The sequence below is a fragment of the Zootoca vivipara genome, chromosome Z1, assembly GCF_965207765.1.
Source record: "Zootoca vivipara chromosome Z1, rZooViv2.hap1.1, whole genome shotgun sequence".
Lineage (NCBI taxonomy): Eukaryota > Metazoa > Chordata > Lepidosauria > Squamata > Lacertidae > Zootoca > Zootoca vivipara.
In genome coordinates, this window is record NC_142583.1 from 17,810,453 (window position 1) to 17,837,538 (window position 27,086).

The 27,086-nt window shown below is 38.2% G+C and overlaps 1 protein-coding gene across 6 annotated transcripts in view; it reads left to right on the forward strand.

Annotated features, from left to right (window-relative positions):
• Positions 1–26,193, forward strand: part of ATP8A1 (ATPase phospholipid transporting 8A1) — a 69,733-nt gene extending 43,540 nt beyond the window's left edge. For all 6 annotated transcript variants that reach the window (XM_060278865.2, XM_060278866.2, XM_060278864.2 and 3 more), the window contains 18 exons: positions 97–166; positions 2,236–2,320; positions 3,565–3,704; positions 4,784–4,922; positions 6,376–6,440; positions 8,278–8,450; positions 9,091–9,274; positions 9,371–9,481; positions 9,761–9,835; positions 9,937–10,059; positions 12,853–12,931; positions 15,381–15,442; positions 18,456–18,512; positions 18,918–19,025; positions 21,259–21,347; positions 21,946–22,038; positions 22,652–22,743; positions 24,210–26,193. In XM_060278865.2, the coding sequence (XP_060134848.2) occupies positions 97–166; positions 2,236–2,320; positions 3,565–3,704; positions 4,784–4,922; positions 6,376–6,440; positions 8,278–8,450; positions 9,091–9,274; positions 9,371–9,481; positions 9,761–9,835; positions 9,937–10,059; positions 12,853–12,931; positions 15,381–15,442; positions 18,456–18,512; positions 18,918–19,025; positions 21,259–21,347; positions 21,946–22,038; positions 22,652–22,743; positions 24,210–24,307 (1,843 nt within the window). In that variant the 3' untranslated portion in view covers positions 24,308–26,193. The remainder of the gene's footprint in view (positions 1–96; positions 167–2,235; positions 2,321–3,564; positions 3,705–4,783; positions 4,923–6,375; positions 6,441–8,277; positions 8,451–9,090; positions 9,275–9,370; positions 9,482–9,760; positions 9,836–9,936; positions 10,060–12,852; positions 12,932–15,380; positions 15,443–18,455; positions 18,513–18,917; positions 19,026–21,258; positions 21,348–21,945; positions 22,039–22,651; positions 22,744–24,209) is intronic.
• The last annotated feature ends 893 nt before the right edge of the window (positions 26,194–27,086 follow it).

Here is a 27,086-nt window from a genome sequence, read left to right on the forward strand (position 1 = left end):
CTTATGCTCCATCTTATATATGTTTATTGTATAAGTCTATCACACCCCACTAAGTTGCTTAAAACCTGTTTGAAATGGAACATGCCTTTCATTCAGTTCTAGGAAAAGAATGTCTGTGATTGTCCGCACACCTACAGGAAAATTAAGACTTTACTGCAAAGGGGCTGTAAGTTGTTGGTGATGATGTTGTTGTTTTCATTTTCCATTTCTTTGCACTATTTGCTTTCAAGGATTGGGTGTGAAGCATTATGTTAGACATAGGCCCAATAGAGATTACCGTTTTATGGAGTGGAAAGACGTCCCCGCGTTTACAGTGGTGGTAGATTGGTTATTTTTTTATTAATACATGGCAGGTGACATTAAGTGGGGAAGATAATTCCTTTGAACTACAGATTCTCAGAATATAGTTTTAGAGACTACATCCCAGCATCCCTAGTGCATTCCAGCAACACTGAGATGGTGGCCCATGGGGCCTACTTTTCAATTAGCACCCTGAACTTGATTTCTCACTGAAAACCTGAATTACAGTAAGTCAGTCCCATACTCCCATGCATGTAAGATGTTCTCAGGTGGGATGAGCTTCCCCTCGTGGATGGAGGCAGGAACACTGAGAAAGGTTCTGAATCATTCATTCATTCATTCCTGTCTTTGCATGAAGCAGATCCTGGGTACACTCTCAGTCTTGTCTTCTGTAGCTCAGGCCTGAATAGTGTAGTGTGCAAGATTATGTTTTATTGTTTCAATTTTCTGTTATTTTGTGGCATTAGTCATTGTCTCTTGTTTTTCTTTGGTCCTCTTCGCTCTTGGTCCTGGTGTTATCTACCCTCAGCATCCTGCTACTGTATTTTTCTTATTATAGTACATTCCCCATTTTGTAGAGCCTGTGTTTTTAAAGATTTTTTAAAAAGTAGTATATTGTCGCCTCCCTATTCCTTCATCACTCCATCTGTCTGGCTACCTTGGCCCAAGCCCTTCTCAGTCTTCATCCTGTTCCCTAGTTTCCTATGTGCTCCGAGCTTTAGACTTCAGCAGCAGTGAGCACACATAAACACCTAAAGCTGGACTGGGAAACTTTGGGCCTATTGGACCACAACTCCCATCATCCCCAACCATTGGCCATGCTAGATGGGGCTGATGGGAGTTGTAGTCCCACAATATATTGAGGACCAAAGGTAGTGGCACCCACCCTGTGGAATGCCCTCCCACCAGAGGTCAAAGAGAATAACAATTACCAGACCTTTAGAAGGCATCTTAAGTCAGCCCTGTTTAGGGAAGCTTTTAATGTTTGATGGATTTCTGTATTTTAATGTTTTGTTGAAGGCCGCCAGAGTGTCTGGGGGAACCCAGCCAGATGGGCGGGGTATAAATAAATTATTATTATTATTATTATTATTATTATTATTATTATTATTATTATTATCCCTGCTACCATAATGGGGATAGTGTGTATTATCTGTGTTTTGCTGGATGCTCAGGTTATATTCATATGCTCAGGTTGAATTACACATGTGTTTTGCATGGTCCTTTCCCTTTTCTGGCATCTTAAGCTTTTCAGTACGGTTTGGTTTGGTTCTTTTGCTTATCCTGCACAAAGTTATGGCTAGGATTTGCTTGTCTGTCAGCCACCACTTTAAAAAGAAATGCATTGTTGTGTACTGATGAAATATCAGACCAGTTGGATAATTCATCAAATATATGAGAAGAAAGGGTGATAAAGGGAAGGCAAATGGCATAAATGACAGCTAACTGGCAGGTTTAGGGTGAGTGTCAATTAGAGGCACTACTGTGGGTTAAAGAGTCCTGTAGACTGTACCTATTTAATAAGGAAATATATAGCCTGGGACAATCCAGCAGTGACATAAGCACCAAATATTTGCAGTACAGATCCCATAAATCAGTTACATATCAAATGTGTAACTGACCCACGTACTACAGTAAAGGCTGTGAATGTTGGTTTGTATATTGCACTGGTGCAAATAAAACTGCTACAGAATTTGTTGAGTAACAGGGATCAAAAATCCGCTTTTCAGTCATAACCTTAAAAAACATGTCTGTGTGACTTCTTGTTGAAAAGTATTATATGAATATTCTGCATAAATACATAAAGGAATTAATAACAGTATGGTGATTTACAGTCAGACTGTAGTTATTATAGAAATGCATTTCCTTTAAAAAAAAAATTCCCCATTGCTTTGTAAAAGAAATCTTGCTTCAGTTTGTTTTGTGCCATTATAGGACACAGTAATTTATGATCGCCTGGCTGAAAATTCAAGATACAAGGAAATTACCCTGAAACATTTAGAGCTGTTTGCTACAGAAGGTATTATTATTTGCATATTAGTTGGTTATGAATAAAACCATTAATGTAATAACAATACTATGATTTTGTAACAATTGTAAAAGAGCCCTCACTTTCTTCATTAAAGTTAGTGCAATGTAGTGTAGTGGTTCTTCCTTTCTCATCGTGACTGAGAGATGCCTTTACGCATGTACATAACTTGATTCCTCTTCCATTGATTTCTCTGCCTTTGATTACATTACCTAGTTTGGTAGATGAATGTGTGAAATGATCTCATTGAGAAGCATAGTGTTTGAGATAATATGAGGGAATGTGAAAGGTCTGTCTGTGGGTATTATGCTCATGTTGGTCCATTCACACATGTAAGTAGCAATACGATGCCACAGTTATCAAAGGAAAAAGAGCTTGTGTGAACAAATACAAAATTTTTGTTCCTCTTGAAATTTAAGATTTTGATTGGTTCAAAAACATCTGATACATTTAGCAATTACCTATACTCCAAACCAGGAGCACTTCTCTTATAAAAGAGGTGGTGGTTTTTTATGGAAGAGTAGCAGATTGATGGCAAATGTTTGCAATTATGTTGTCAGATGCTCACATGCAAGCTGGCTGTCCTCTGAGAGCAATACTATCTATGTAATGGAGTGGTCACATTCTTTTGGATTCATTATAACTAATTATCCCGACGCAACACAGCATTTCTCATTTCCATATGTTAGTGTATCAATCAAATTAGCGCAATGCTTTTGTTTTTATTTTGTATGATTTACTTTTAAGTCTTAGTCTGCTTTCCTAAACATTTATTCTTGTTTTAAGAAGAATAGTTTGTCCTTTGGTGTTCTGAACATCTTTCCTTTACTTGAGTTGCAACATTGTATAGGAGGAGGGATGGGATGGTTTGAAAGTTATGGTAGTTCCCATTGTTTCTAGTGTACCTGAATACCTGTGAACATTTGAATTGAAACACTAACGTGAAGCTACTATATACTGGAAGAATCTGGAGTTATGATGTGCTGTTTTTTTAGAAGAAGCATCATATTAGGTGTAGATGTTGCTTCTCTCTGGATATCAGTGTAAGATAAAAATGGTTCTGTGGCTATTTTATATATCCAGGAAGCATTTTTTTGTTTCCAGATTCTAAACTCTACTACAAACCCAGATGATAAAGGATATTTTTGATGCGAGATACCATATGAAACCAATATAGTAAAGTGATAAAGCAATGAATAATCATTGAACCTTGCATGACCATTTTATTTCCTTAGGCTTGAGAACACTTTGTTTTGCTGTTGCTGAGATTTCAGAAAATGACTACCGAGAATGGCTAAACGTCTATCAAAGAGCTGCAACTGCTGTACAAAATAGAGCACTGAAACTTGAAGAGAGTTATGAACTAATTGAAAAAGTAGGTGTTGTGTGTTGCCTGAACATGTTACTTATATGTGGCATATCTTGCATCTTTTGAAGCTAATGCTGATCATATTTAGAATTTTGTTGCATTTCAGTTTGCTCAAACAATTTAAAAAGAAGTCCAAAGCCCCCTTATACTGGGCTGACAGGTGGTGAATTATGTGGAGGCATCCCTCAGTCTAGCTCTCTTGGTTGAGGCTGGTAAACAAATGATCAGGTGTTTGATCAGTGGGTTGCCCGTCATCAGTAGCCAGCATAAAGCCCCCCAAATAGGGTATTCCATGGGTGGGAAGGCAGCAGAACTGAGCCAGGCTGGATCCTGCGAATCAGACCTGATTTGGACATACTGTGCTAGCCTTGAGCTGGCGCAGAGATCAGTCCAGATCCTGCCTCTCCACCTTCTACTATAGATGCGGGGAGGGGAAGGGAAGTGGTTTAAATTGTGCCATAAGTCTATTTTGGAAAACCCAAAATATGGCCAACACACTGATTTGAAAGAAAGCCTTTTTAATTTGTTAGGCTTCATCAAATAAAGCTTTTTACTGGGCCTATGTACTTTGGCCTAGTCAGTTATATACAAGAAAGCCTTGAAATAGAGCCGAAGCTTTTCCCCTCTAAGGCCATCCCTTCCCAAATGTCTTGCCCAGGTCCTCAAAAATACCACTACTGATAAAATGCCTAATGCCCCATGGTTTTCCAGAGTAACAGGAAAGAGAATGAACTGTCTCAAAGTGAATAATCACTTCTAAAAAATGGTAAGGAGGCCAGAAAGTTCCAGATGATTTCCTCCTGCTGCTATTGCTGTTCCCAGAAAGAATGAAAGTAAGAACAAATCAAACTAGACGTGAAGAGCAAAGCATTGCAAATTATACATTAAGGCATTCAGCCCAATTCTAAACAAACATTGAAAATAAGTATCACTGAAATATTTCAAAGTAAATGCTTCTTTAGATTATGCTTTTTTGCCCAGAGCCCCTGATTCTGTATTTAATTTCTATTTACAATATTCAAAACTGTATTTGTGATTGTTGTTGTTGTTGTTTAAAAAATAATTCTGATATGCTCTTTTCAAAGAACCTTCAGTTACTTGGAGCTACAGCAATAGAAGATAAGTTACAAGACCAAGTGCCTGAAACAATAGAAACTCTAATGAAAGCAGATATTAAAATTTGGATCCTTACTGGAGATAAGCAAGAGACTGCTATTAACATTGGTAATGTGTAAGACTTAAGTCTTCGTGCTACATTGTTCTTTTAAGTCTTTAAATAATAGTAAAATACCAGTAATAATAATGGAAAGAAATATGCATTTGTGTAATGGAAACAAGTGAGTGCTGCTCTTTCTGACCTAGACCTGCATTTACCCTAAGGTGCCTGTGATGCAGGTGTCACTTATGAGAAGGCGCTTCCTCTTGGCTACAGGCTAGGAGGCATAGATGAGGGGCAGATGCCCTTGCCAAGCTAGAAGGCAACAGGATATTTCTGGCTTGAAAAAGAAGAAATAATGCTATTCACCATGCTGCCTCTCCTCTCCCCCTTATACCCCCCCCACTGAGGTAGACTCATTGCTAAGGTACAAGCTAAACCCCAAAGTGGCTTTTTCTTTTGCCACTTCACCAAAAAGAGGAGCAAGCAAGACACTGTTCACACTGCCCCTCCCTCTCTCCCCTACCTGGGGAAGGCATGATCCAGAGAGCCTGGCTACAATTATCAAACCATCTTTTGCCTGTTGGTAGCGGCAGACATTGCTTCACAGTGTCCAGGTTCAGAATGCCTTTCTCCTCCTTCCCAGGGGAAGGAGTTGCTCCACCCCCCCAGTGTAACCCACCCCATGGTCCCCAGGTGCCCTGTGTTTTCCTGTGCCTTTTTCATGAGTTTCATCTCTCTGTCCTCTCCTCTTGTTGTCGGTTGTTATGTTAGGCGGGTATGCACATTTAAGTTTTCAGAACCCTCCTTTCACCTATTTTTCTGTCCTTGCTTACCCACTCCATCTAGTGTGTCTGTGTATTTTTTTTCTTTTGTCACTGTTTCCCTCTCCCTTTTTGCTTCTGTGGGTTTGGGAGATCAGTTTGTTGGTCACAACCTGGGGTGAGTGTGGTCAGTTGGGGTTCGCCTTGTGCCCTTTGGGGCCATAACTGTGATCAGGCCAGATGTATGCTCAGCTCACGCTGCAATACTTGCAATACAGGGCAAGTCTTTTATAAAGAGAGACGTTTTTCACAATTCCCATACTCTCTGGAATACGGGATCACATTTGTGACGGGTTGGGGAGGTGCGTTCTCTCATTCTAGCTCAGAGAGGAGCATAGCTCTGGCAGTTTTGTGCCCTTTTTTTGTCTGCTGCACAGCATCTAGCTGTTCTCCTTATGGCTTCCTCTGCCGACTCACCACATTACAGCTTGACAGAAAGAGATGGAGAGATTGGGCTGTACTGTCTCCCTCACCCAGAGCCTCACAAACAGATGCTTTTCCCCTTCCCCTGCAGTGGAGATCCCCCGTATTCTTATCAAGGGCGCACACATGAATATCATTGAAGATCCAATAGTGCAGGTGGCTGGCACTGCTGGCAGGGATAGGTCAGAGGGCAAATAATCCCATATATCCAGGCATAAAAGTCAAACACCAACACTGATTTCTCTTAATAAAATATTGTATTTCTTTCTAATAGGGCACTCATGTAAACTCCTGAGAAAGAACATGGGGCTACTTGTCATAAATGAAGGCTCTCTCGATGTAGGTATAATTGAAAAAAACATGCTAATGCCTGCATGCTACCATGGGTCTCTGTAAAACCTTTAAACCGCCAGTATGTGTTTGGATCAAATTATTATCAATATACAACATGCAGGAAAGCATGTATGTGGCTGACACCTATATCCCTGGTAGCATCTAATAAAGGAATTCGGCTTTTTCTTGCTGCTGCTCCAGTTCTTGTTCTTCTGCTTGGAGGGGGCAGGATAGTAGTGTGTCACGCGTTTATTTTACTAGGTTTTATCAGAGAGAGAAATATGGGTCGGTGACAGCGATGGATCCTTGTAAAGTCAAGCCAGTCCCTGACTCGTCTCTCCTCACTTCAGATGCTTCCTAATTTGAGATTAAATGTAGCTGACTCTTTGTATGCCACCAGAGGGTGGTACTGAGTTACCGAACTTAAATGACATACAAAAAGAACAGTAAGCATAGCTGTCAAGTTCTCCCTTTTATAAGGGAAATTCCCTTATGCTGAATAGGCTTCCTCGCGAGAAAAGGGTAAACTTGACAGCTATGAAAAATAAAAATAAAAAATCCTTCCAGTAGCACCTTAGGGACCAACCAAGTTTGTCATAGGTATGAGCTTTCGTGTGCATGCACATTTATTCAGATACACTTCTTCAGATTCAGTATTCTTCAGTGTATCTGAAGAAGTGTGCATGCACACAAAAGCTCATACCTATGACAAACTTGGTTGGTCTCTAAGGTGCTACTGGAAGGATTTTTATTATTATTATTATTTTCACTGCGTCAGACCAACACGGCTACCTACCTGTTGACAGCTATGAGTAAGACAAGGACAATATGTAAAAATAGCAAGTGATGAGTAATACAAATTGAAGTACTAATACAGTATATTGACTAAGAGTAAGAACTATGCATCCATTCAAATCTCACCTCCGTAATAAACTTTATAGGTGGCCTTAGGCAAGCTATTATTCTGTTAGCTTCATCTCCTCAATCCCCATCTGCAATATAGGGATAATAATAATAGCCTACCTTACATAGATGTTGAAGATGTTCTAAGTGACATACTTTGAGTACTTGAAATGCTCTCCAAAAATTGCAAAATGTTATTGTTGTACAATAATGTGAAAATTCAAAAAAGAAGAAGAAAGGCCAGGCATGGTTAATACTTGGGAATTCTGTGGATTTCCGTAACATTATTCTTCTTAGTAGTAGGATGTGCTTAAAAATTGAATTCCTTGCTGTGGGTCCCATTATACTGAAATGGCATAATTTGACCATTTCCCGAAAATGAAGAGCACAAATGAATATTGAGAATCTGATTTTAAGATAGCCTGCACCCATACGGTTCATGGCTAAAATAGTAAATGCCATTCAGCTGAGAGGGGAAATTGAAATAACTACAGATATTATAAATCATGGAATCAACTAAGATCTGACATTTCTGTAGGTCAGTGGTCATCAGGCTTTCTGGGTCAGTAGGCACTGGTAATAATACTCCCAGCTAATGAATCTGTAATAAAAGGCAACAGATTACATTGATGTAATCCCACTGAACTTGTTAGCGGTATACCTGTGTACGTGGTTTAAAAAAGTCATCCACTAAACATCACCCCAAGAGGGTCTCCTGGCTTTTGCAGTGGGATTTTTATTTTCCCTGGCTAGGTGCTATTTTGTGGCAATACTGATGTGGTCTTTATTTATCTTTGCTGTTTTAAAAGCTACTGGTGTATTAGTTACATCAAGGCAGAATATAATAATTCCATAATTAATTGATAAATGTATATCAAAAGTATAAAACTGTTCAACAGAATTGAAGTGATTCATATTTTTGGTGGTGATTTTTTTATAGGCAACAAGAGAGACATTAAGCAATCATTGCAGCACTCTTGGTGATGCTTTGAGGAAAGAAAATGATTTTGCTCTTATTATTGATGGTAAAACACTGAAGTATGCATTGACATTTGGTGTAAGGCAATATTTCCTCGATTTGGCTCTGTCGTGTAAAGCTGTTATTTGTTGCAGGTAAAACTTTTTCTTCTTGAAAACAAAGCATTCATACAATTTTGAGAAGTATAGCTCCTCAAAAAGTGTTTTCTATTTTTAGAATAATTTAGGTTATTAAGTAGTTTTTGGAGTGGGTTTTTTTTTAGGCATAATTTTAACAGTCTGCTACAATGCCATGTGTCCTATTTTTCCAGGACATGACCTCTTTTTCGGGGTAAAATTCGGGACACATTGCATTTATTCGCTTTTAATGGCCTTTTTGCTCTTCAAAATATGGCAACCCAACACTTAAAAATATAGTTATAGGAAACATTTGTTCTTTTGTATTGCATGTGATATGATCAACAATATCATAATTTCTTAGCAATACCATAACTGGATGGGCTTTCCTAAAACCTGCCAACTACCATAATTTACTGATTTTGGTTTTTCTTGGCTTCTCAATTTTCCAATCAGTTTCCCCCATTTCTTTTTCAGTTTGTGAATCTTAAAAACAAAACAAAAAACTACTACATGAAAAAACAATGGCTTCCAGTGTAATGTGAAATCATAGAAGTTACATAAAAAGCATGCAGTAGCAATTGTGATTTTCTTTGCTGCCTTACATTTAGAAAAATAAAATGGTAAAATGGATTTTCTCAAAACATTTCTTTTATAGAGTTTCACCTCTTCAGAAATCTGAAGTTGTAGAAATGGTCAAAAAGCAGGTAAAAGTGGTAACACTGGCAATTGGTGATGGAGCAAATGATGTTAGCATGATACAAACAGCACATGTTGGTGTTGGCATTAGTGGCAATGAAGGGCTACAAGCAGCTAATTCTTCAGATTATTCAATAGCTCAGGTAAATCCACTGATAAATGAAATTTTAAAAGACAGTTGTTTCAAGTGACAGATGCAGTATACATATACCTAAATTTATTTCCATTATCATTTATAGTTCAAGTACTTGAAGAACTTGCTATTGGTCCATGGTGCCTGGAATTATAGCAGAGTTGCTAAATGCATCCTATACTGCTTCTACAAGAATATTGTCCTTTATATTATTGAGGTAATTATGGCATCCTATGCTACTAACATGAGTTTGACCAAACTCATGTGCTTTTTCATATAAAGTGTGATTTGTTACACATTAAAATTTTAGTTTAAATGGATGTAGAATGACTCCTCAGTTGTGTTTTATTGTATGGTCTAATTAAATACTAAACTCTGTTATTTCCCTCTGTTTTTCCTGCTGAAAGTGAAACTTTGCTCAAATGTAATACATTTTAAGAGTTAACACCAAATGTGTCCAAATAAGACTGACTAGCTTCAAAAATCTCTTCCTCAGATATGGTTTGCATTTGTTAATGGATTTTCTGGACAAATACTTTTTGAAAGATGGTGCATAGGACTTTACAATGTGGTAAGATATCGTACCTTATTTATTCTGACATTTTAATTCCTGTTAAAATACACTGGTTTCTTAACAAATTGATCCCATGGTGTGTTTTGTTTACATGTTAGATGTTTACAGCCATGCCCCCACTGACTCTTGGAATATTTGAGAGATCCTGTCGAAAAGAAAATATGCTAAAATACCCCGAATTATACAAGACTTCTCAAAATGCACTGGATTTCAACTCTAAGGTAGAAAATAGTTTAGTTATCTTTAGAATAGCATCATATGAATGTACTTCCTGTTTCAGTTCTGCGTGATTAAAAAGGATTAGCTATATGATTAATAATGAAACTATTTTACATCACCACCAGGCTGTAAAATAATTGAATAAAATGTCACAAAAATGCAATTCACAAATTGCTATACTGCACTAATTTTCCCTCCCTCTTAACGACTGCATAAATAGTAGAGACCCAGCAAGCCTCAAACACACCTTAACTCTGGACCTGGTAGCATCCATGAGTTTAGTGCCAGGGCTGTTTGCAGCCACAATGACACTAGACTATGCAGTGTCCTGGAGGCCAGGTAAGCCTGCAACTTTATTACAAGCATGGGTGATATAGACCTTGAATGCCTTTCTTCTGCTGCCGGATGGATTCTGTCTGTCAGTGGGGAGGACAGTATTGAATACCATATTTAAAATGAAAATGGCACATGTTTTCATATTTGTCATTTGTGGTATTGGATTTTTTCTTTAAAATGTTTTATACCATATTTTAATCTTTTTGTGTTTTATTCCCATTTATTCTATGGTATTTTGGATTTTAAATGTTTGAATTTTAAACTTCCATATTTTATTTTAAATATTTTTTATTAATTTTTCAACAAAAATAAAAAACAAACAAACACAAACACAACAACAACAACAAAGAAAGAAAGAAAACTCTAGATAGAAGCAATATCCAATCCATAAAACAGGATTCTCCGAATCCTGTGACTTCCCCCCCCCCCCCCGGTTCCTTGATTTTCTTTTTCAACTGCATATCATTTCTACTCCAAATTCTTTTTCTACCTCTAATTTCTTACATTATTTCTAAAATTACATGTGTTCTTAAAATCCGGCCAATATATTAGCCTGTTTACAATACTTTTGTAAGTACATTTCCCATTCTTTTTTCAGTTTCTTGTCATCTTTGTTTCTGAGCTTTCCAGTTAATTTAGCCATTTCAGTGTAGTCCATTAACTTGGTTTGCCAATCTTCTTTGGTCGGGGCTGCTTCCTCTTTTCACCTTTGGGCTAGCGGAATCCGGGCGGCCTAAACTTCCATATTTTAAAGTTTTTTCAAACTGCTTTTTTACAAAGTATGTCAAAGTGACTTAAACAATCAGCACAGAGCATAAAAGAAAAAGAGAAACGGCAATCTCTGTTTTTTATTCATAGATTATGTTTTTGTTCTTTGCATTGATTCATAGCTGCCAAGTTATCCCTTTTTTACAGGGATTTTCCCTTATGCTGAATAGGCTTCCTCGCGAGAAAAGTGAAAACTTGGCAGCTATGATTGATTTTGTTGTTGGTCAGTGGTCAATCGCTCATAGATTCAGAATAACGTCTACAGCCACACCACCCTGAAAGCACCCGATCCCATCTGATCTCAGAAGTTAAGCAGGGTCGGGCCTGGTTAGTACTTGTGATGCGAGAATAACCATATAGACTAAACATGCCCCAAGTAGTGCAACAAATAATGTGACAGCTAAATAAACTTTTAGAAAATTCGGATTATGGTCTCATATTCATATGATAAACAGTGTTTTTGCAGAATATTTGAAGATTCTTTTTAGTTGTGCGAGTATCTCCATTGTGGTGGTTTTAATTCTTTGTTAGTTTTAGAAAGCTTGTATATTTTGCTGGGTTTATTTTGAGTAAGTTTTCTGAATAAATGCTTACAAGCTACCTGTGGAGACAGAATGGTTGATTCAGGCCTGATGTGCAAAGGATCTGGAATCATTGTTGCGTGGGTTTGTTATGTTAAAAAGGGTCAGAGTTTGTGGAGCCACTAAAGAGGTTAAAGGATTAGCATGTAACAATAAGTACCGGTCAGGAAAATGGAAAAGTAGGCCTAATTTTTTTTGCATCCACCTGTGCCTTCTGTCAAATAAAACTTGTGGCAATGGCATAGCAAGGAGGAGAGAGAAAGGTTAATGAGCAACACAAGTTCAAATGTGCTAAAGTATTGTGGCGTAAATTGGATCATAGAACCTTACCTACTTGGGAAAAGTAACAAAGAAGTTGGAGACATGGTGGAACATTTTTTTAGGCAGGCAACTCAATTTCTGTTGTTTGAGCAACTTAAAACTATTAATGCCCTTCTGTTTAACACAATAAAGATTATGTTTTGGGAAAGTATATCTGATTATAAAACATGGTTTTCTACTATATGAAAGAATTTACGAATTTACCAAAAGCTCTCTTCTTACTTAGTTTTTATATAATGTGCAAAATGCTGGGTTTCTGCGTTTGACTAGACTTGCCACATTTTGGCAGGTGTTTCTAACACGCATATAGTAAAAAGAAACAATTGTGGGAAAATGTGTAATAAAGAAAACAGTTGTGTGTGTGTATCAACAACTAATTTTTTTATGTCTCTTTTCACTCTATATTTTGAAATTGTTGTTTTATCATCTGTCCTCATGTTACACTGATTAGGATATAGAATGAAACCACAAACACTTAATGCTTAATGCTAATTTAGTGCACAATCAGTAGAACAAAGATGGCTTTGGTTTTTTCTATAGAAGGCATTCATTTCTTTAAAAACTAAAAAATTAAAATAAAAGATAGCGAACATCTTTCGAGAAACATAAACATAAATAAATCACCCATGAAGAGCTGTGAGGCAGAAAATGCATCAGTTATATTAGCTCTTAGCGGTGGCCTTTTGAAAAACACATTTTCTGAATCTAACTAAAAGATGAAAAGAAGGTCAGAGTTCACACAGTTAGTTTTACCTCAAATGGTTCTCAGGAATGTTTGTTTTCCCTTAGGTTTTCTGGGTTCATTGTTTAAATGGCCTCTTCCACTCAGTAATTCTGTTTTGGTTTCCACTAAAAGCCATCCAGTATGGTAAGTAAATGAAATACAGAATTTGAAAATACTGTATGTTTTTAAAATGGCAATATCCAGGGTTGCACTAAAGCAAATAGGGAGCTAAAACATCTTTTTAAATTGCTAGTGTCGTGTGATTTGGGGTATAATTGTTATGTAATAATGCAACAATGTTATACTAGTCTTATTTAATACATATCAATAGAAGTTCTTTTCGGATCTGTCTTCTTCCAAGCTGCATAGAGGGTCTTTTTCCAAACTGTGTTGCTGGAGAACTGAGAGTTTATTCAACTTGTAGAGGTTAATTTGGAAGTGTGTTTTCAAATACAAGTATGTATCCTCCCAAGTTTGAATTACTTATAAGCCAAAGGAGATAAACTAAGTAGATCAATACATTATAAACCTAAAACCTCAGCTTTATATCAGACTAGTGGTTGGTAAATTAAAAGAAATTATTCTGGCAGAATTGCAATTGTTTTCTTCAGTGAATGGAATTAACTTCTTCCAGCAGAAATGGTCTCCTGTCAGAGGAAAATAACTCTTGGATCTTAGCCTTAAGATGTCTTTGGAAATAATGATAAACTGGTTTATTGTTACAGGAATGAGCCTTGGTTCACATGCTCCCCAGGAGATAGCAAGATTTTGCTACAGTTTAATGTTGAATCCTAAACTCTGGTTAATCTTAACTGTGGTGTGTTGAAACAAGCTATAAACTTATTGAAACAAACCATACACTATGGTTTGAAGGTGTTCCCCCCCCCCTGTAAAACATAGTTAAAATTAACCACCATTTGTTCTGGTTTGGACATAACACTAATCTGCAGTTAGTTTAAAAATGGAAGTGAAAGCTTTCAATATCTGCACAGCCACCTAAGACTTATTCTAATAATGATAAACCATATTTTATTATTACCACCAAACACAGGAGAAGTTCAGTGACCCACACATTTTTGCCCAATGAACTTTACCATTTGTACAAGGCACTTCATAGAATCATAGGACTCTTGAGTTGAAAGATACCCCAAGGGTAATATAGTCCAACCCCCTGCAATTCCGGAAACTCAGCTAGATCATACATGACAGATAACCATTCAACCTCTGCTTAAAAACCTCCATTGAAAAAGAGTCCACCACCTTCTGAGGGAGCCCGTTCCACTGTTGAACTGCTCTCACCGTCAGAAAGTTTTTCCTGATATTTTGTCAAAATCTCCTTTCTTGTACAGTAACTTGAAACCATTGGTTCGGGTCCTAGCTTCCGGAGCAGAAGAAAACAAGCTTGCTCTATCTTCCACATGATAGCCCTTTAGATATTTGAAGGTGGCTGTAATATTTCCTCTCAGTCTCCTCTTTTCCAGGCTAAACATTCCCAGCTCCTTAAACCATTCCTCATAAGGCTCGGTTTCCAGACCCTTGATCATCTTGGTCGCCCTCCTCCAACTTGTCAATATCCTTCTTAAATTGTGGCACCCAGAACTGGACACAGTACTCCAAGTGTGGTTTGACCAAGGCGGAAAAGAGCAGTACTATTACTTCCTTTTATCTGGACACTATACTTCCATTGATGCAGCCTAGAATAGCATTTTTTTTTATTGCTGCATCACACTACTGACTTGGGTTAAGCTTGTATTCTATGAAGACCCCTAGAACCTTTTCACATGTGCTACTGGCAAACAAGGTGCAGTTGGTTCTTCCTTTCTAAGTGCAGAACCTTATATTTGTCCCTACTTAAATGTTTTTGGTTGTTTGAGCCCAGTTCTCCAATCCGTTAAGGTCATCTTGAATCCAGATTCTGTCTTCTGTGGCATTGGCTGCCCCTCTGAGTTTGGTGTCATCTGCAAATTGGATGAGCATAGCCTCAATTCCATTGTCCAAGGCATTTATAAAGATGTTGGACAACAACAGACTCAGGAAAGAACCTTGTGGCATCTGACCTACCACTTTTTCCCAGGATGATGGGAACCCATTAGTGAGCACTGTTTGGGTTCAGTCAGTCAAATCCACCTAACAGTTACCTCATCCAGCCCACATTTTACCAACTTCTCTGCAAGAATATCATACAAAAGCCTTACTGAAATCAAGATACACTAAGTCCACAGGATTCCCCTTATTTACTCAGCTTGTAGTAAAAACAAAAACAGAAATGAGATTCATCAGGCATGACTTGTTTTTGAGAAACCCATGCTAAGTCTTAGTCATCACAGCATCCTTTTCTAAGTGCTCATAGACCAACCGTTTAATTATCTGATCTAGGACCTTACATAGTATTGACACCAAGCTGACTGGTCAGTAGTTAGGTCCTCTTTGATGGGGACAACAAACTGACCATATTCTGCCTCATATTAAAATAGTTTTGCCCATGGAAAGAAACCCAAGGGAACAGTTCTTTGCCAATTTAAGCAGAAATTTATAATATAGAATCATTTCCATAAATAACCTCCGTTTTAATATTTCTGATGTTATTTTACAGATACTGTATTTGCCAGTGGTAAAACTTCAGACTATTTGCTTTTGGGAAACACAGTATATACCGTAAGTATTGCTAATGTGAATGTAACTTGTGTCCTAGGCAGAAGAGTATGCTAGAAATTTGATACTGGGTGATTCTTTATTCCAATCTTAATATTATTATTTTACCCTGTGGGTTGGCTGTTTGATTGAATGATGGATTGATTTAACCAATTGATATACCATTTAACAAGGTATAAGCAGGTATAAGCATAGTCTCTAAGCAGTGTACAGTAAGATTAACCCAAAATAAAAAAATCAAATACAATACATAAAATAAATTAAAATGAACTACCGGTATAAAATCAAAAAACTTAAATTTGTGCACTCTGAGCATATAGAGCAGGGTGTAAAACAACTTCTCATAAGAAGCCTGTGTAGCCTCCCTTCAGCAACCCGTCAGGTTCAGTGTGCTACATCTTTGCCAGCCCATTCCTCTTCAAATGGAGAGTCATCCACACCTCTTAAGACATCCAACAGCTTCTCCAATTTCTGGTCCTTGAGGATGAATGGATTCCTAGGTGCTTGTGTAGCTTCTACCACTCCCTGTACAGTTGATTCTTGAATGTCCTGTTCTTGATTAAATCATCCCCTGGATCTTTTGCATTTGAATTTATGCTGTCTCATAGCATAAAAGGGCATTTTATCATCTCATGATAATTATTATAATGCTATTATTATCAGCTATTGCTGGCCTTCATCCTAAGGTCCTGGGGCAGGTTCCAGCATTAAAATGCAACGTTAAAAACAGGTTGAAACAACCTGCAATCATAGAAATAAGATGGTCCTAAAGATCTATACCTCAAGGATCGAAAGCCAGAGTAAAGAGGTGCATCTTCAGAATTCTCCAGAAGCTGTATAATGAAGGTGCCTGATGGACACCTATGGCCAGGAAGTTCCATAACTTAGAGAGTGCCACAGAGAATGCCCTCTCCCAGGCTACCATCCTGAGCTTCTGAGGACAGAGGAACTACCTCCTCTCCCACCGCCACTCTTAGCACCCAAGAGGGTCTATAGCGAGCGAAGAAGGCTGTCTTTCAGGTATTTGTGTGTTAGATAGCTATAGATGGAAGGCTGGCATCGAAAAGGGCTACTTTAGGCTTTGCTCAAATGCTTGACCACACTCAGTAGAGTTTGAAACTTCATTTATTTGAACAGCTGGCTTCTTCCCCCGTATCATAGGACAAACAGTGAGAATCACCTCCTTTTCAAAAGCCATTTGCTTTGTGCCATTGAGCAGTGACGTAGCTACCCCCAGTGGCGCCTGGGGCAGTTGCAGGTGTGCCAGGGTGCGCACGCTCCTCGCCAAAGGGGCGGTGTACGCCGTCGGAGCTAGGTCCCTCAGGAGCGCCCCCTCCAGCTGGAGAGCAACTGCTGCAGCACTGCCTGCAAAAGCAGCGTGGCTGGCCGGGGCCTCCAGCTGACCCCCCGGCCCTATCTCCCTATTCATTCTCTTCCACCTCTTCCAGGCTCCGCAAGGGGCAAGGTTGATTGAGAGAAGCTTTGCGCACCTTGGGAGCACTTCGACCTGCTTTTCTGGTGGCGCGGGGAGAGAATCACAGCCTCAGGGGTAGGGCAAGTTGACTTCCCTGCCTCCACCTTCACTGGACCCAATGACTGTGTGTGTGTGTGTGTGTGTGTGTGTGTGTGTGTGTGTGGAAAGAGGAGCTGTGACTTGGAAGGCAACGATCCCTCCCCCCAACCACTTTTAGAGCTTTGCAGGAGGAACCAGCTGATCCGTTTTGTTCCCCTTCCTACCACAATAAGCCTCACTCCCCTGCCTTTGGATCCAGCTTCTCTCACCCCCTCTCTGCTCCTCCCTCCTTCCTTCCCTCGCCGCCACCGCCACTTCTCCTGCAGGGGATTCCTAGGCATCCAAGAGGGACAGCGGCTCTGTCACCCTGCAGGAACCATGCCACCCTCCAGCTCCATTCCGCCCAGTGCACTTCGCCACCCCCGCCCCTGCCTTCCTACACTACTGCCATTGAGGATGGGAGTGGGGATGCAATTTGAGAAAACCAACACCAAGGACTCTTCAGCTCTTTGGATTTCGTAAAGCAATCTGAATGTTAAATTGTAATATGGAATCTTATTCAATTATAAACATGACTTATTTGTTTTTCTGTTTTTTTATACTAATTTTATTGATTTTACAAATATAAATCATAACAGTCCAATTTACTTCTCCATATTTAGAGATTTGTCCAAATCTCTGGACTCCCCACCTTCCCCTCCATGGGTCCTGTTGTATACCCTCTCAACTGCATGTTATTTCATAATCCGTATTTTATATCTTTTCATATTGTCCACCATATTCGCTACATTACAAGTGTTATTGGAATCCTTCTAGTGTTCTCATCTGCTTACAGTGATCTCCTAGATAAATTATAAATTGTTCCCATTCTTTGTTGAAGTTTTGGTTTTCTTGGTTCCTGAGCTTTCTGGTTAGTTTTGCCATTTCGGCATAGTCCAACAGCTTAATTTGCCATTCCTCTCTAGTAACATCCGCGTGGTTGTTGTCGCATACATAAAAAGTCTTTTCTGCTCCTTTGGAATGTTGGTACCTACAATTCCTAATAAAAAGTTTCTGGGTTTTTTTTTTTACAAAAGTTATTTTAAACATCTTTTTCAATTCAAATGTATATCATTTTGCAGGATGCTTTTGTTACCTTACATGTCCACCGCATATGGTAGAAGGTGCCTTCTTTTTCCTTACATTTCCAGCAGTTATTTGTACTTTTCATACATTTTTGCTAACTCACTGGGAGTCAAATACCACCGGTACATCATTTTCATATAATTTTCTTTCAGTCTACAACATGCCAAGAATTTCAAGTCTTTTTTCCATAACCTTTCCCAATCTGAAAGTTGGATATTATGTCTCAAATCCCTCACCCAGTGTATCATTACAGATTTAACCTGTTCACCTTTTGCATGCCATTCCAAAAGCAAATTTTGAAACGTCATACTTCACTTGGAGTTGAAACACTGTTATATCGGTTAAGGAAAAGTAGCTAATTTCTCTCTCTCTCTTTAGTTTGTAGTAATAACTGTGTGTTTAAAAGCTGGATTAGAGACTTCATATTGGACTTTGGTAAGAAATTATTTTTAAAATAGCTCAGGTTACACTATATAATAAAGCGATACGTGTAAATTTACTGTAATTTATGTAACAGAGTACTGACCTATATAGGTTGACGAGAGGTTAACTGGGTTGGGTTTATTCAAAGAACAACTGCATAGAAATTGGCAATATTAATAGACAAAATAGGCATGTTAATCTGCAAATTCTGATAGCAATAAACCAAGGAAAAGAGGGAATGGGATAGAACTATAATCCTGCCTACCCAGAAGTAATTCCCATTGATTTCAGTGGGGCTTAATTCCCAGGTAAATAGAATGCAGCCTTAGTCTGGCTCTAACCATAAATGAAACATATTTTCTCCTATTGACCTATTTTGCACGTTTGACTGTTTGATTTTTATTCTTTCTTTTCCAGTTCAGCCACATAGCAATATGGGGAAGCATTGCATTGTGGGTAGTATTTTTCGGAATCTACTCTTCCTTGTGGCCTCTAATTCCTATGGCCCCTGATATGTCTGGGGAGGTAATGTTCGCCTTTTAACTAATTTCTGAATCTCTATGTAAAACCATACTTTTATTTTTGTTTGAGAATTGATTGTTCTGAGATTAATGACGTGCAGCCTATTGTCTCTTCAGAACAAGCAGATTTGGCCATTTTGGCTTTGAGGTATCAGGTTTTCACAAGTTCTAAAAGCATTGACAAGTCTTTTGTTTTTTTGTGTGTGACCAATAACACCAGTTAATTGTAATTTGCATTTAAAATTGTTGGCTATATATCCCTGGGAGCCAAGTTTGCATCAGATTCCATTTGGTTTCATAAGACCAAAATGGAAGGGTTATAACCAGAAGAGACTTGGCATAAACCGCGGCTCTCATACATTAGTATAAATTTGTAAACCACAAACTGAAGAAAACAGAATCCGTCCTCAGAACAGGCTGCCCCTGTTAGCGCCATTGTCTAAAATGGACCAGTTTGCCATTTCCCAGCTGACCTGCCTATGTGCAGAGAGATGTGAAAAGTTTGAGACAAAAATGCTTCTACTGATCAAGGAGGGAGCTTTCTTGTACAGAAAGGAAGGAAATACCTCGGTGGGATTTTATTTTTCTCCCTCTTCATCCAAATATACAAAGAGGCCTTCTGTCTTTAATGCGAATGTCGGCTTTAAATCTTTTAGTTTTGGATTAACTCTGCAAAAGAAAAAAAATGTGACAGGCTTTCAAATATGACGCAGAAAAACTTTTTCCCCCTTCAATTCATGTTCTTCATTTGTAAAGCCAAAGGCTGGATTGACTGAATGGTAGGCGCCAGTTTGTTCCTTCTTTCATAGTTAGCATTACAATGGTAAGAATTAACATCCTAAGACCTACATTATCACTTCTGCTGTTTCACCAAGGAACGTTTAATACAGGGTGGCTTACAGAACGATAGCTCTTTGCTCTGATACCCTACTCTTGAAAAAGTCATTACTTTAAAAATAGAAGTATGTTGTTTAAAACACATCTAGATCCATTTTTGCCTCCTGTTTTCTTATTCAAGGCTTACTGTTTATTAATTGCAATCTATAAAACTTTTACCTCACAGTGTTTGCTTGGGAGTGGTGGCATTAAGAATTGGCTATGTTGTCTAACATGACAAAAGTCACATTTTCCATAATAACATTGTTTATAAGTTAAATTATGTTCTTTATATTGCTTGTAAATCCACTTTTCCGTAAAATTGATTTTTAGAATTGAAACGGTTTTTGAAATTGCTTTATTTAAATTTTCACTTTAGCACTTGTGACATTAAATTAATCCTGCATTACTTTTATATATTATTGGCTTAATGCTGTGATCTTCCTTGCACATAGGTGTTTCTTAAAGCAATACATACGAACCTGGCCTTTTTTGGCGGGGGGTGGGGGTTAATTGCCAAATAGCCTCCCTCCTGAAAGAATCATAAGCTGCTCTTCATATCAGATGGCATTTGGGTAGAATTATCAGCATATTGGTATTTTCCCTGAGCAAGCCCTAGGAACAAGGCGAGTGATAAGTCTAATAAATAAACATTGCTTCAGATCCAAATGCTCAGTGCATGGAAGATGCTTCTACTATTGCCTGCAAAAGTGCTTAATATAAATTTCTTACGCACATCTCTCGATTGTCATTCTCCTGTGTTTGGAACTGTGGGTTAAGCGATTTATATATCGTATTTGTTTCAAACGCAGCCAAATTGCAAGTGACTACAGGTACCTGTCATTTCTCCCCCCCCCCCCCAAGTCACAGTTAATGGTGTTAGCAGTTCTGATCACTGGCCCAAAGACCCCTTGAATTCTCAAAGTTTCTGGGAAAGGGATTTTTGTAAACATCTCCCTTGAAATGAGATCTTTAATTGGCCTTTTCCTATAGCTGAAGGTGAAGAAGGGATTGTGAAATTTAAATTGATAAGTGCCAGTCAACCCAAAACTGGTAGTGCCTTTATTTATTATTTACTGATTTCATAAAATTTATATACGGTTTGATTGTAAGGGAAAATCTCAAACCAGTTTCTCAAGCTCTCTCGTGCATTGGGGGATGAATTAGCTGCTGGCAATGCTTTTTCTACATAAGTCTATAAGGAATACCAACATTCTCTCATTGACACTCCTTACTGAACACATTCCCAGTGGCTGAATTTTTCAATAGGTTACTATTTTTTTTCACCATATTACCTAGCTTCATTTGAAAAGTTTCGTATTTCTTTTCTATAAATAACACCGTTGTTTAAATCCATGTAGGCAGTTATGATGTTCAGTTCTGGTGTTTTCTGGATGGGCTTACTAAGCATTCCACTGACAGCTTTGATCTTCGATGTAGCATATAAAGTGTAAGTATAATACTCTTTATTTATTTATTTTAAAGAAATTAACGCATTCATGTGTTAGTAACCCAAAGTTGTATTTAGAATGCAATCCTGTACACGGGGCTTACTGTCAAGTAAATGAAGATACATGTCTACTCAGAAATAAGACCATCAGTAACATCAGTGTCTTTATTCCCATGTAAATGGGTATAGGATTGCAGCCTTTTCCTACTAAATTATGATTCACCTTTATAGAAGGTTTATAGACCCATTAATGCAAATTTATGCAGATGTTAATTCTTTAAAATAATTGTTTTTAAAATAATTGTTTTTCATATAAATTATAATCTGATAGTTAATATAAAATGCTAAAACAAAGCAGACATCATTTCTGAAATATACACCTATGAATTGAATGCTTATTTTTATAAACTTCCTCCAACCGTTAATTCTGAAAGTTTATTTACAGTCTGTACTCTGTGTAAGCTACTGAAAGTGTAACATATGTGCATTCTTATGTAGCATTACTTTGAAGCTTAACTTTAGATTGATGTATAAAATAGTTTTTTATACTCAAATTTCAGCTTCGGTATGAGTTATCCAAAAGCATTTTTCATTGCAGAGTGAAAAGAGCAGCATTTAAAACACTGGTAGATGAAGTTCAGGAGTTGGAAGCAAAATCTCAAGATCCAGGAGCAGTTGTTCATGGGAAAAGGTACTGTAATACCTGTAAACAATCCACATCATTGCACAAGAAGAACCCCATTGTAATGTTGTTATGAAGCATTGCAGTATCTTAGGGCTGATCCACACTTGCCAGCAAAATCTTGACTTTCATTGTTTTCTTTAAGATACTCTGCTCTTTCTTAATTGTGAAGCATTTAAGTCATAAATGTCACTGTGGAGATCCCATTCAAAAAGCAGAGGTTACTGGCATGTCTGGTGGTTCTCTGCATTCATTGCTGTGTCTTAGGTTCTCCTATAAGTAGGAATTTAAAGAGCCTATGATGAAGAATTGCAGTTTTCAATAAATAATCTCTTTTACAGTACAGACATTTTCATGCATATTCGGAAGAAAGTCCCACTGAGCTCTGCGAGACTTGCTCCCAGGAAAGTAGTTATAGGGCAACCCTATACAAAAGTGGTTATATCCACTAATCTGAGAGTAGGCTTCAGTGAACTCAGTTGGACTTAATTCTTAGGACTGTGCTTTTAGTTAACTTGCCATAACCTGTTTGATAGTCCCTGGTGAACACTGAATATTGTTTCACAGCGCTCAGTCATTATTTCAGATATTAGTGTATTGACATTTTATTTTATTTTATTAGCTTAACTGAAACAGCTCAGCTACTGAAAAATGTCTTCAAGAAAAACCATGTCAACATGTACCGCTCTGAGTCTCTGCAACAAAACTTGCTTCGTAAGTATTCAGATTTGACAGAAATAAGTACAAATCCAAAAGACAGAAATAGCAGAATCACAGACCATGAATACACTTGGTTCTGCTTTCATATTTATGTTTGGCCCCGTTAAATAACATTTCTTATTGCATAGCTTTAGTCACATGCACCATTATTTTTAACGTTGGTTTATTATTGTTATCTTGTTGGTTCTTATTGTGAGATGCTTTGAAGACCTCAAAATGAAAAAGAGGGATACAAGTGTTTCCAAAAAATATATATGCCAAGATGGGTTTTAGGAAGCTATTAATAATAGATCCTACATACTTGGCTCCCCTTGCTCAAGATTTAATCACAGGAAAGAGAGTAAATAGGAAAGCAAGAAAGGACCGTAATTGGAACCGTAAGGCTGAATCCAAGAATGCCTTGCACAGTGGAAAGACAGGTCTCCTAGCACAAGGTGGCTGCTCTGAATTGTGCCATTTCTACCTTCCCACTACATGCCCCACACCCCATTCAGAGAGTCCCATGTGGCTCCAACTCATAATTTTAAATGAGTAATGGAATTTGAATTCATTCTTGAAACATTGCTTTAGAATAGAGAACATATATCAGTTATTTTAGGTTGCAATCATGTGCCAGCTTCCCCCAAAATAAGCACTATTGCGCTCAGATTAATTTTAATACATATGTATAGGATTGCACAAATAATTCTATTCATTTTGTTTTTGTTTTATTTCTTTATTGCGTTTTTAGTTGTTTAATGTAAAAAAAAGAAGTCTCGAAGCAACTTGATAAGCTAAAATGTAAACAAGTAAAATCAATTAAAAGCCAAATAAAAACAACACCAATGCTACATACCCAGGGCTTTTTTAAAAGCCGGAACTGAGTTCTGCCACCTCTTCGGTACGTTCCAGCACCTCTTCCAGCGTACCGGCAGCCCAGAGCTGTGTGTGGGCTGCATGTTGCTTGTGGCTTTGTGTCAGAGGTTGTGGGATGGTCTCCACCCAAAAAACCCTCAACAACCTTGGCTCCCCACTAAAAAAAGAATTCCTCCACCTCTATTTCGGGGGGGGGGGGGGAGCACTGGATATACCATTAATCATATCCATCAATGACTGTAGCCCTCTTGGTGTTCAGCCAAGTGCAAGAAGGCATAAATTTGTAGGGGGCACAGCTCAGTAGAGCAGGAACTGCTGGTTCCCTCTTTCAACATCCGCCGTGCACAGCATCCAAGCTCGTTCCTTTCCCAAACTTTCCGGAAGAGTCTGAAGGGGGCTTCTAAGAATGACTGAACATACTAAAAAGCTCCCTCACAATTGACAAACCCATAACAGGGATTCTCTGCAATATGTCAGGGCTGTGCTTAGCAATAGGCTTCTTAGCATGTTGGTATCTAAACTGAGTGATTCTTTTTGAAAATATTTCAGCCGAACTAGAACTGTAGTCCTTGTTCCTCATTCCAGTTTGCCTTTAATAATTGCAGATGGTTATGCCTTCTCTCAAGACGAAAATGGGATCGTTTCACAATCTGAAGTAATAAGAGCCTACGATACTACAAAGCAAAGACCTGACGAGTGGTGAAGGAGAACTATGACACTGAGCTCTAATGCTTGCCATAGTATGGCAAAGTAATATGTATTTCCTGGGTCTGCTAGCAAGGTCCAGCAACAGATTAGAGGAAGATGTGTGTTGTTACTCTTATTCCCTGAAGTTTGAGTTCACATACTGAGTAGACATAAGCACTGTGCAACTATACTGTAATACACCATCTCCAAATTTTTCAACAAGTGTTACTTGGAATTTGTAAGCAGAGATAGAAAATAGCTTTCAGCCTTTGCCAACTACTTATTTACAGTGATGCTGAATACGTAACGTTCCTATATGTATATCCGGGACATAATGAACAGCCAGATTAATTGACATAGCATACATTGACAACCATAGCCTTTGCAAAGGTTTGTGAGCGGTGAATTATTTAAAGAACCTAGCCTTTGATTTCAAGAAGTGCTAAATAACAATTTTTAAATATTAATTTATGTGTTGAAGTAAGATTTCAAAGCAAGACATTTATAGGTACACGTGTCAAACTAGCCTAAAAAGTTTGCCAAAGAATTCCCATATTTCTCATCTTAGTAATCATTTGCAGAGAAATTTTGAAGGGTGGCAACGTCAAGTGTGATATAAGAATTGCATGCTTGAAACTCTGTACTTGAAAAGTTTTACAATAATGTGAACTTGATACCGTTTGCTTTGTATTGCATTTATTTTTCAAATCTGAGGTCACTTTCACCTTTGGCCTTATACAAGCCTTTCATTCATGTTCATTTAACAGAAATGTGTACATTTAACACAGCAGCCAACTTCTATGTAAGGGGCATGTGTCTTTGAATTATAGACAGATGCTCGTCTGCCTTATATCCCTTCCATACACTTTAAGGACCTGATTCAGGGAAACCTGTACGCAGAAACGGGCTGTTTGCAAAGGTGTTTGTTTCCCTGCCACCATCCCCAACATAGCACACTTTCATTTTAATGGAATTGGTTACCTGTAAGGCCAGACAGAAAGGAAAAGGTGGTGACTTGATTCCAGTTTCCTTTCTGACAAACAGAGAGGAAAGAGCCAGCCATGTTGCTCATTGTTCACACCTAGTGCCGGAGCACCATGCATGAATCCCATGTGAGTTTTCTTTCCCAAGCTTCTTTTGCATTCATAGGACCCAGACCAAAATGTTGTATCATGCACACATGCAAATGCTTGCTCTTACTGGATTGGAGCAGAAGTGTACTTGAAAATGCTGGTTTTAATTTACACTTAAGTTGCCAGAGCAACTTGCTGCAAACAAAGTGATTTACTTCGGTGGTTTTCACAAGAACGAGGAACCAGAGTCATCGGCATTGCACTGCTTTCTGTTTGCACTACAAGACAGTTACTTAAGTCTTGCTGTCAAATATATGTGTACAGTCCCAAATTTGATTTAAACTAGACTATGCTGAAGTGTGAGGATTTTAACCGATAAATTGTTTTTCTTTTTTTATGTGTAAATCTTGAAAGGTATAAGATGTAAAACTGCTAGTGAAAGCAAGGAAGGTAAACTAACAAAAAAAGTTTTCATACTCTAATCAGGAATGTAAGATTTCAACTCCTCACCCCCCAAAATATTGTAATTCAGTATTTTTAAATACGTTTGTCTAATCAGGATGAGAAACAGAATCTGATACAATACTGCAAATTAACATGTGCTCTGCTTTGAAGCCGTTTAAAGGCTGTTTCAGTATGTCTAATTTAAAATACATATTTTATATAGTAGGTTTCACCTCTGATTTGAGTGCACTGTACAACTGTTCTACCTGTGGAAAGACAAATATAAATATTCTTATAAATGAAATATTTGTATGCGATGGTCCAACTTTTGAAAAGCAAAGTTTAATAGGAACATTGTATTTATTAAATGATGTAGAACATTTTATATACCGTACTTGTGATACACAGTTGCACTCACTCGTAATGGCAAGGACACTGTTCTTTTTCACAAGTAAATATTTAAACAGAAAATAAAACTGACGGGGAAAAAGAGTCCAAAAGAGAAAAACGAACCCTTGCTGAAAACAGCCTTGCTTCCCATCTTGCAGCCCGAAATTGCCTTTAGAAAAGCTACTTCAGGCATAGATAATGAATGAATCGGCAAGGAGGGCCAAATCACTTGACCTGGAGCACACACAAAAATTTGGGGCTTGCCCTTTCACAAACTGGGCCTGTTTCTCCGTGAGACATGTCTCCTTCAACAGATTTCCCAAGTGAACGATTAAAAATGATAATCTTTTTAGAATACTTAAGTACAATTCTAAGCAGTGCATATTTCTTTTTAGAATCAATGAATGAAGTCGATCCGTCGTGATTCAGCAGAAACGATCTGCTCATTCATATAACCTGTTCTTTGCTTCTGGCCCCATGCAGCCTCTTAGGGCATCTGAAAGGAGTAATCAGGAAAGAATGTCTTCTCCATTCATTCCCTGCACCCCAGCTAAGCGGTCAGAGTTGACATGCACCATGTAAATCGCGGGTGCTGGATGCAGGTGTGTCTCTTTCCTCCTCTCCCTGAAGCATGAAATGGCAGTTTGCATGCAAATGACGCAGGAGAATGATCTGCATGCAGATACCTATTTCAACACACACGCAATCCAGTTACCTCAAGCAGATCTCCCTTGCTGGATCAAGGTGCAGGCATAGGTATCACATTAGCGATAGTTCGGGAAACTCTATGACCACCCTTATTTGCAAAAAAAATAGACACATTTTGGCTGTCATTGCTGCCTAAAAGTAGACTGCTATTAGCACATTTTCTCGATCATGGGATTTTAA